Source organism: Musca vetustissima, unplaced genomic scaffold (genome assembly GCF_032173495.1).
Source record: "Musca vetustissima isolate MV318-11 ecotype Yass unplaced genomic scaffold, APGP_CSIRO_Mvet_v1 utg4091, whole genome shotgun sequence".
Taxonomy (NCBI): domain Eukaryota; kingdom Metazoa; phylum Arthropoda; class Insecta; order Diptera; family Muscidae; genus Musca; species Musca vetustissima.
Window position 1 is genome coordinate 505,278 of NW_026884591.1, and position 11,086 is coordinate 516,363.

Consider the following 11,086-nt stretch of genomic DNA (forward strand, 5'->3'; position numbering starts at 1 on the left):
GACAGTATAAGTAGTTGCATGTCCCATGGACCATGAGTATTTGATATTCGGTGTCATCCTCTTCCTACCCTGAACAGCTGCTGCTTTTTATTGACATGCAGGATAATGGTCTCAAAATTGCAGTAGAAGAAGCAGCTGCGGCAGCCGCAACTGCAGTAGAGAATTAAGTTTCGCATCATTACAACTCAATTGAGGAGATGCTTGTTAACAAGTTTTTTTCTTTCCTAGTTTTGTTTCTTCTTCTGCCGTGCTACGTTTTGGGGTTTGAAGATGATCCGGCATTCGGCATCAGTAGTACATGATGTAGGTCTCTTACAGAAATAAAATTGGGGAGTAGTAGTAGTCTCTGTTTGACTAAATGCTTGGCATGGCATTCAATTTCTTCAATTGGAGGAGCAAAAAGAAATTTGAGACAAAAATTAAAGTGGTAGTTACGAGTTGTTTTAAAGCCACGTTTAATGTAGGAGAAAATCAAGCAGTGTGTGTGTGTGTGGAGAAGAGGAAATTTATAAAGAATTCTGGGTATGAAAGTAAACGGGAAAATGTAAACGAAACTTATGGAGTGATAAACATAGAATATTTGGCCACACAGCACATTTTATACCCCACATCATGGATAACGTGTGGTTAAACACCTCCATCACCCTACAATACAACAAATAACCCATTGCGTATACGAACCGAAAATGTTTATTTGAAAATAATACGCATACGCACCACCACATTTATATTACTTATACGCCACCAGTCATTCATTCATGTTTTCATGTACATTTCTATCTATAAATAAATTTTTCGAAAAAATATTTTCAAATTCACTCAAGTGCAAAAAATCCCCATTTTCACAGTAAATCAGGTTTCTTACACAAAATTGAATTGAATATTATAAATATTTTATGTGCCTTTGCCACTGCCAAAAATAGCGTTGATTCAATTTCATTCCTTTAACGGCAGCAATTCAGTATGAATATTTTATAAGTTGCTGGGTTTTTTGTTCGTTTTTCTTGTAGAAATACATATTTTAAAATCCGATTATAGGGGAGAGCAAACACAGCAAACATTTTCAACGACATGACTACTTAGACAATTTCCTTTACATTTCTTGTAATGTGTGTTAACAACTTTTCACATGAACTGTGAAAACTAACATGGAAAGCGTATAAATATATATAACAAAATATTTTTAAAGAACATATGAAAACGCTAGAGGAACCATGGGTTAAATTTGGCGGAATTTCATTTATTTAAAACCAGTGCACCAATTACCTTAAATCGGACGAAAATATATATGGGAGCTATATCTAAATTTGAACCGATTTTCAGGCACCTTAAAACACATCATTCTAGACCTAATTCATTACGCTGTGCCAAATTTCGTGCAAATCGGGAGATATATAGGCACTTTTGTGCACAATTTACCTAAAATCGGGCGAAACTATATATGGGAGCTACATCTAAATCTCAACCGATTTTCATGAAACTTAGCACACATTATTCTAGACCTAATTCATTACGCTGTGCCAAATTTCGTGTAAATTTTTCATTTGGTTAAGATACCCTAAATCGGACGAAAATATATATGGGAGCTATATCTAAATCGGAACCGATTTTCATGAAACTTAACACACATCATTGTAGACCTTATTCATCATTGTAGACCTTATTCCTTACGCTGTGCCAAATTTCGTGTAAATCGAAAGATTTATAGGAACTATGGTGGACCATTTACATTAAATCGGACGAACAAATATATGGGAGCTATATCTAAATCTGAACCGATTTTCAGGAAACTTAACACACATCATTCAAAACCTCATTCATTACGCTGTGTAAAATTTCGTGCAAATCAAAAAATATATAGGGACTTTGGTGAACCATTTACACAAAATCGGATAGAAATATATATGGGAGCTATATCTAAATCTGAACCGATTTTCATGACACTTAGCACACATTATTATAGACGCAATTTAGTACGATATGCCAAATTTCGTGCAAATCGAAAGATATATAGGGACTTTGGTACACCATTTACGTAAAATCGGACGAAGATATATATGGGAGCTATATCTAAATCTGAACCGATTTTCTCGAAACTTTGCACACATCTTTTAACACACAAATTTCGTGAAAATTCTAGAACCATTTACCTTACATCGGATTAAAATATATATGGGAGCTACCCTATTTGAACCAAATTTCGTGCAAATCTAGAATAAAGATATATAGATATATAGACACTTTGGTGGACCATTTACATTAAATCCGAAAATATATATACTATAAAATCTCGATTTTAGTACGTTATGCTAAATGCAAATCGAATGATTTTCAGAGACTTTGGTGAGCTATATATAAATCAGAACCGATTTTCAAAAACACATTTTTCTAGGCTTAATTCAGTACGCTATGCCAAATTTCGTGCAAATCGGAAGATATATATCGCTGGTGCACCAAATTTCGAAAATATATATGAGAGCAACCGATTTTTCGAAACTTAACACACATCAAGCATCATTACGCTGTGCCAAATTTCGTGTAAATCGAAAGATATATAGGGACTTTGGTGCACCATTTGCCTAAAATCACGAAAATATATATACCTAAAATCGGAAACGCAAAATATATATGGAAGCTATATCTAAATCTGAACCGATTTTTTCCAATTTCAATAGGGTTCGTCCTTGGGCCAAATAAGTGAACTGTGCCAAATTTCATCCAAATCGGATCATAAATGCGACCTGTACTTGTATACAATTTAACATGGACAAGCAGACGGACGGACGGGCATGCAAAATGATTATATGCATATTCTCTAAAGGAACCATGTGTCTATCTCGTTTCCTTTTGCCTGTTATAAAGACATATTGCCCTGTACCACAGTGTGGTGAAGGGTATAAAAATCCACGACTTTGACAAAATATTTAAACAAATCCACGCTCATGGTAGACTGTGGAAAAGATCCGAACCTTAGAAAACCTTGAAAAAATATTCTTCAAAAAATCCACGCCTTGGAAAACCTTGAAAAAATATTCTTCAAAAAATCCACGCCTTGGAAAACCTTGAAAAAATATTCTTCAAAAAATCCACGCCTTGGAAAACCTTGAAAAAATATTCTTCAAAAAATCCACGCCTTGGAAAACTTTGAAAAAATATTCTTCAAAAAATCCACGCCTTGGAAAACCTTGAAAAAATATTCTACAAAAAATCCACGCCTTGGAAAATTAGAAAAAATATTCTTCAAAATATTCACGCCTCAGAAGGGTTTTGAAAAAAAATATTTTTAAAAAATCCACGCCTATGGTAGACTTTGAAAAACTATAGTAAGAATGCACGTCTATAGTAGTCGTCGAAAACATGCTTGTTAAAATTTAAACGCATAACTGTCCTCCCAAAATTCATCCTTTTTCACATATGATGATGTATAAGAAAATCTCAATATACCTCCAATCACAGTTTATCAAGATTTCAGAAATTTCGATACCTTGTAGACAAATCCCTTAAGCCTAGAATAACTACAAATCATTCGACTTACCTGTGACAGGCGTTTGCCATTTTCCAAATAATTGGCTCTTTTTCGATCCTTGTTAATCTCATTGCCAATGCTAACATCGTCATTGTCGTCATCAGCGGCATCATCGTATACATCTTCATCCTCGCTATCAGCATCCTCAGCATGAACGGTCTTGTCATTAACACTATCATCAAAATTACCACCACCACTACTACTTCTCCTTCTCGATCTCCTCGAGTGATTTCGTATACTACGCTGCTGCTGAGGGTGATGGTGCTGGTTCAGCTGCTGATCAATTAGCATTGTTTGCGGCTGTCGATTACCTAGCGTAGTTGCTGTCATTGCTGTGGCCGAATCGCCCGATGAACATCTTACAATTTGGGCATAATCATCGTCATCCTCATCACTTTCATTGTAATATGCCGAGGAGAGTTTACGCGATGCCGATGAATTGGGTAGTCGCACCACTGCCGCCTGACTACCAACATAGGAGTGATGATGTTGCCTCGATTCCACATCCATCAAGTCATCCATCATCATTTCGCCAGCAGTTCTCATCGTCGTCGTCGTCGCCGAGGAATGCAGTTGATTTTGTGAGGAATTCGAAGTGGAAGACATCAAACGATGTTTTCGGGCTATCAGGACAGCCGTATCGACTGGCATCGTTGTTGTACTGCTCGGTGCAAGAGGTGAAAAAAGGCTGGTGCTATCCTCCATGTCGTCGTACGACGTTGGAACATTACTAACTGGATTAGTATAAACATCGTCCTCAATGCCAATAATGTGATGATGTAAATGTTGTTGTTGGTGTTGGTGCTGCTGATGCTGCTGTTGACCCGTTTCATGTTGTTGCAACAATTTTTGATGTTGCTGTAGTGCTGATGATGACGACGAGGATGACACTGCCGAACCATAATGACTCGTTGCCGTGGTATAAGGATATGAGCCACCCAATGTTGTAGTATGACATTGCGATGATGGTCCATTATTGCGACGTATGGAACGGTACATGGGACGGGAGAGGCTATGGGGTGGGGCGGGGGAAGAAAGAAAACAAAGTTGAAGTATTTAATCAGTTGATGTTCGTGTTGCAAAAAATGTGTTTTTGCTTAACTTCGAAATCGAGGAAATCATGTCAAGAGTATATTTAGACTATAAGACGATATTTTTAAATAGAACCGAAAACAACAACAACACCATCTTGTGTCTGAAAACTTTGTAGAAAATATTAAATGGATTTCATTTTAATTTACTTAGGAAATTAATATCTGAACTGAATGAATGCAATATTAATAAAAGGCGAAGGCGAATTTTTCATAAACTAAAATTGTTTGCAAAAATTGGAAAAATAATATTACAAATGCTATTATCCAACGGAATTGGAGCAGACAAAATGGAAAAGTAATTTTTTAAGATTGGCTGGGTAATAAACAAGTGAAAAAGCGGTAAGCGGTAAGCGGCCGGGTCGAACTTTGGATACCCTCCACCATAGATATAATGACAGGTACTTGAAATGAAAATATAGGGAAAATATCAAAAAGCGGACTCATACCGACATTTCTACAAACCGATTATGTAAACCATGATATACATTTCAGAAATTTTTAATAGATAAATTTACCTCAGCCATATGCCTAATGAGGGTGTATACACTTTGACACGTTGGAAATGAGCTTCACCGAAATATTGGTTCTAGACCCCAAGTTTCTTTGGACCAAATTTGTTTCAGAAAATTTTGATTTCATCCAAACTTTGCACATCTTATTGTTTCTTCCAAACAAAGTTCAAGTTCGAAGATGGGGAATATCGGTCCACTTCTTCTGGTACCTCCCACACAGGAGCTAGGCCTAAATGCGGGTTATATAAAAAAGGGGATTATATGGGAACGACCCTAAAAAGGGGGCGAATATTAATAATTTTTGGTAGAGAGATTTGTTACCATATACGACTACAAAATACCAAATTGCAGCAAATTCGTTTGAAAAACGCTCTCAAGAACCCCAAAATACCGAAAATTGGGGTACCCTTATAAAGGAGCTATACGAAAAAATGGGCCTATATTCATAATTCTTTTTTAGAGAATTTTGTACCTATTAATAACTCAAAATACTAAATTACAGCTAATTCGGCGGAAAAATACGATCAAAACCCCCAAAATACTGAAAATTGGGAGGTACCGTTATATGGGGGCTACCAGAAAAAGTTGACCTATATTTATAATTTTTGTGGAGACATTTAGTACCCAATAAGAACCCAATGTAGCAAATTTCAGCGAATTCGGCTGAAAAACGCGCTCAAGAACCCCAAAATACCGAAAAATGGGGTGTACCCTTATATGGGGGCTACCCGAAAAAATTGACCTATATTCATAATTTTTTGTGAAGAGATTTGGTACCTATTAAGAACTCAAAATACTAAATTACAGCCAATTCAGTGGAAAAATACGACCAAAACCCCCAAAATACTGAAAATTAGGAGGTACCGTTATATGGGGGCTACCAGAAAAAGTGGACCTATATTTATAATTTTTTGTGGAGACATTTAGTACCCAATAAGAACACAATGTACCAAATTTCAGCGAATTCGGTTGAAAAACGCGCTCAAGAACCCCAAAATACCGAAAATTGGAGGTTACCCTTATATGGGAGCTATGCCTAAACGTGGACCGATATATCCCATCTTCGAACTTGACCTGCCTGTAGACAAAAGACAACCCTATGCAAAATTTCAGCACTCTATCTCAATTCCTTCGGAAGATAGCGTGATTACAACAGACGGACAGACGGACGGACATGGCTACATCGTCTTAGAATTTTACCCTGATCAAGAATATATATACTTTATAGGGTCGAAAATGAATATTTCGATGTGTTACAAAAGGAATGACGAAATTAATATACCCTCCATACTATGGTGGAGGGTATAAAAATAGATGAAATTGAAAATGATTAATTATTTACTTAGGCTATTGAAAAATATGTTTAAAAATCCACTCCTAAGGTAAGCCTTGAAAAAAATATTTTTAAAAACACCACGCCTATGATAGGGTATTGAAAAGTATTTTTAAACCAGTGAGCGGAGCAGTATTATCGGACAGGGCCGACCATATGATACCCTACACAATTACCACGAAAATCTAACTTTATGCGGTTCTATATTCTGAGCCTGGGCAATATTTCGCAATATTTGCACTCTCTTGACCGAATAGAGGTCAGCAAATTTGTCAATATTCCCTTCACCGTGATGTTCGGCTTTCAATTGTGGCCTATAGATCGACCCGAAAAAACACATCAAATTATGTTTTCGGACCATTTCATTCCAATATTATTATCTGATCATCACTGAAAATTATAGGCGTTGTCCTTGACCATACCTGGATCCTAATGGACATTTTCTAAGACATCAGCGCTATATTTCCGACTTCTAGTGTGGTAATTGGTTACTAAATAATATCTGAATACGTAAGTGTAACTCCCACATATGAGTACATACGACAATAAAATTGGTATCAATTTAAAGGTCAGCAACTCCTCTTGGATATACTATCAACATCTCGGCTTCATGCCCCTTAGGAGTAATAATATACGCCATAGAATACAAATTTTCTCATTTTTCACACAAAAGTAAGGCTATTTTCATCACCCGTTGAAATAGTGAGCTGATATGTGACGCAAGTTCACCCATAAGAACTATAAAAAATGGTTTGAGGCGTCGGGTTAGTTGCCCAAACCCAACCTATTATGAAAAAGCAAAGAAAAAGAAAACCACGCTCCCCTAATGTTGACGATCCCCGCAAACGTATGATGGACCACGACCTGCGAATCTGCACTTGGAATGTGCGCACGTTGTACAGAAGTACAAAGCCGATATTATTGCTTTACAGGAAATGCGATGGAATGGGGCTGGCGTAAGTAAATCAGATGATTACGCCCTGTATTATAGCTGCCACGAAACGAGACACGAGAGATTTATGATTATCAAGAGAATAAAAGACCTCGTCTCCAGATTCACTCCAGTAGATGAGCAAATTGCCATAATCCGCATAAAACCGAATTTCTTCTACATCAGTCTAATTTGCACTCATGCTCCAACCGAAGATAAAGATGAACAGACCAAAGACATATTTTACGAGCGCCTAGAAACAGCATATGACCGTTGCCCTGGCTATGACATTAAAATTCTGCTAGGAGATTTTAATGCCAAAATCGGAAGGGAAAATATCTTTGGCCCCACCGTCGGAAAATTCATCCTTCATGAAGAAACATCCGACAACGGCATCCGGTTGATTGACTTCGCAGCAGCAATAAAACATGATAGTTAGCAGCACCAGATTCAAGCATCTCGATATACACAAGGCCACCTGAATCTCTCCTGATTAAGCAAGCAAATTGATCATGTTGTGATAGACGAAAGGCATTCATACAGTGTTTTAGATGTCCGATCGATCCGAGGAGCGAATATCGATTCGGACCACTACCTTGTGGCAGCTAAAGGTACGCACCCGTCTTAATGTAGCAGCAAATGTGAGATCTAACACAACACGGAAACTCGACGTCGAAAAACTGCAAACACAACAGGTAGCCGAAGCCTACTCCACTCAACTTACCCCCCTGCTTGAAGAAAGCACTTCTTGCCCCGACAATTGTATAGAAGCACAATGGCAAAGAATTGCCCACTCCAAAAACCACCACCAAGAAACCCATGGTACGGAGTGTCGTAATGCTACTGATGTGAAAAACGCAGCGAATAGGGCAACCTTGCAGACAGTAGGAACACGTAATGTGATGGAGAATTATCGGGAGAAAAGGTGAGAGGAGATACGTGTTTTCAGAAAAAAGAAGAAAGAACAAGAAAAACGTGAGTGAATCGTGATGTACAGGATCAGAATGAAGTCCGGACATTTAACCAACGAGTAAAACACCAAACCGAAGGCTTTGGTGCAGGCACATCCTCCTATGGAGATGAAGAAGGAAACCTGGTGACAGATACAGACAGCGTGTTGAGGATCTGGAAGGATTATTTTGAAAAACTTCTGGTATCAAATAGTGGCGTTGAAGAAGATACCCCAGAACCAATAAGAAAGAGATGATGGTATAGAGTATATACCACCTAGCCAAGATGAGGTCGTAAAAGGAATTAATCGGCTCAAGAACAATAAAGCAACAGGAGCCGATGGGTTACAAGCCGAACTATTCAAGACTGGTGGTCAGATGCTGGTAAGGAGCATGCACCAGCTGATAAGTACGATTTGGCTAGAGGAATGCATGCCCAATTGGATGGAACCTCAGCATCCTGTGTCCCGTGCACAAAAAAGGAGACAGGAGGATATGTGCCAACTATAGAGGAATAAGTCTCCTTCCCATCGCATATAAAGTGCTATCCAGTGTGCTGTGTGAACGACTGAAACCAATGGTCAATCACATTATTGGACCATACCAATGCGGCTTCAGACCTGGCAAATCCACCATTGACCAGATTTTCACTCTGCGCCAAATCCTGGAAAAAGACCCACGAAAAACACATCGACACATACCAACTATTTGTCGACTATAAAGCCGCAATCGACAGCCCTATCCGTTCAGAGGTGTTTAAAGCCATGTCTACGTTCGGCATTCCTGCAAAGATAATACGGCTATATATTATAACTTTAAGTGGCACAAGGTCAGCAGTTAAAGTATGAAAGGACCTATCGGAGCCCTTCAATACCGAACGAGGATTCAGACAAGGTGACAGTTTGTCGTGTGATTTTTTTAACATCCTGCTGGAAAAGGTCATACGAGAGGCAAAAGTGAACAGAAATGGCACTCTGTACACCAATCAACACATGTTACTCGCCTACGCTGTTGACATCGACATAATGGGTCGAACATTGAGAGCGGTAAGAGCCACCTTTGAACAAATTGAGAAGGAGTCTGCCAAAGTGGGTCTGGCAGTAAACAGCGAGAAGACCAAGCTGATGGTATCAACGTGCAAGACGTCCAGTAGACTCGGACCAACTGTGGAACTTGAGAACTACAGCTTCGAGGTAGTTAAAGACTTTATATGCCTTGGTACCGCCATATATAAAACGAATGACATCAGTTTTGAAATTCGGAGAAGGATTGTGATGGCCAACAGATGCTACTATGGTCTATGTAAGCAGTTTAGAAACAAGGACACCTCCCGCCAGACCAAACTCACACTTTACAAGACCCGTGCTATTATATGGATAAGAAGCATGGGTACTTGCGCATGCAGATGAGGCAGCTCTTGGGGTATTTGAAAGAAAAATTCTCCGAAAAATCTACGGGCCGATCTTCGTCGACGGTGAATATCGGTGTCGAATGAACCACGAACTTTACAATTTGTACGCGGACATCGACATAGTCAGTCGTATTGCGCTGCAGCGACTACGGTGGCTAGGCTATGTTGTGGAATGCCAGAGATCAAAAAGCATATAAAAGCGAGCCTACTGATGGTTTCCGTAGAAGGGGAAGGCCATGAATTAGATGGAAAGACCAAGTAGAAAACAACATCTTGGAACGTGGTCTTCCAAATTGGTGGATTTGCGCACAAGACCGACGAGCTTGGAAATCTTTTTTAAGCTCGGCTTATGGAACAACCGTTCTGTAACAAGCCAGCTATGTAAGTAAGGTCCATTTCATTTCCCAAATATTAACCGTTCTTTCCGATCTTCATTGGCCAGAACCCTTCCTACATGCAAAATTTCATGAAGATTTGTTCATAACTGTGGCCTGCATGGTGTTTACAAATTATAATGGACTGACGGACGGACGGACAGACACACATGTCTAGATCGACTCAACTAGTCGAGATATGACGATCGGTATACTTAAAGGTGGGTCTAGGACCAATATTTCGCGGCGTTACAAACTCTTGGGGCTGCAAAAAGCTATAATACCCTGACAACATAGTTGTGTGGAGTATAATAATCCTTGGTTATGTTAAGGTATTGAAAAAATATTTTTTAAAAAATCAACGCTTATGTTAGGGTATTGAATAAAATATTTTTTGAAAATAATTTTGAAAATCATCAACCTATTGTAGGCGTGGATTTTTTATTTTTATATTAATAAAATTATCCATACTTACTTATAACCATATTTAGGTGATTCCGCTTCATTGCGACGTCTGGACGCCATCATAGAGTTGGCCCGATCGCCACGGGCAGCTGCCATCATATACGTCCACATGACGATTCATGACATGCACGCAAAATCGCAGACGTCAGCACAAGGAGTCGTTTTTTATATGAATTGTGTGGAACTCAATCACAGCGGAATAATCGAAGGACCACACCACACATACACGAACAAATAAATAATTCTAATACAAAAAGGTGTGCGTGTGTATGCGTGGAACAGGAAATAATGCAATAAAGATTGGCAGCTGGTGGTGTTGTTTTTTTTCTGTCGTTTCAGGCAAAATTGGGGAGTGTGTGTGTGTGGTATTTCTTTTGGGCCCAAATTTTAAGCTTCAAATAATAAATGAGAATGATTTATCTGCAAGTCTTAGAATTGATTGACACATCGATGAAGCCGAAATCACAACATCGACAACAACATCATCAAA

The 11,086-nt window shown here is 38.6% G+C and overlaps 1 protein-coding gene across 1 annotated transcript; it reads right to left on the reverse strand.

Annotated features, from left to right (window-relative positions):
• Positions 1-354: 354 nt before the first annotated feature.
• LOC133331624 (coiled-coil domain-containing protein 82-like) lies at positions 355-10,692 on the reverse strand. Its single transcript, XM_061540007.1, has 3 exons — positions 10,607-10,692; positions 3,536-4,538; positions 355-381 (listed from the first exon to the last, which is right to left on the reverse strand). The coding sequence occupies exons 1-3, from the start codon at positions 10,690-10,692 to the stop codon at positions 355-357; spliced, it is 1,116 nt and encodes a 371-aa protein (XP_061395991.1).
• Positions 10,693-11,086: the final 394 nt, after the last annotated feature.

What these genes read in the sequence shown, in the direction of transcription:
- LOC133331624 (XM_061540007.1), bottom strand. Translation starts at nt 10,692, where the DNA reads ATGGCAGCTGCCCGTGGCGATCGGGCCAACTCTATGATGGCGTCCAGA. An exon ending in TCACCTAAATATGGTTATAA is followed by an intron (nt 4,539 to 10,606) that starts GTAAGTATGGAT and finishes CCCACCCCATAG; the next exon opens with CCTCTCCCGTCCCATGTACC. An exon ending in ATGGCAAACGCCTGTCACAG is followed by an intron (nt 382 to 3,535) that starts GTAAGTCGAATG and finishes CTCCAATTGAAG; the next exon opens with AAATTGAATGCCATGCCAAG.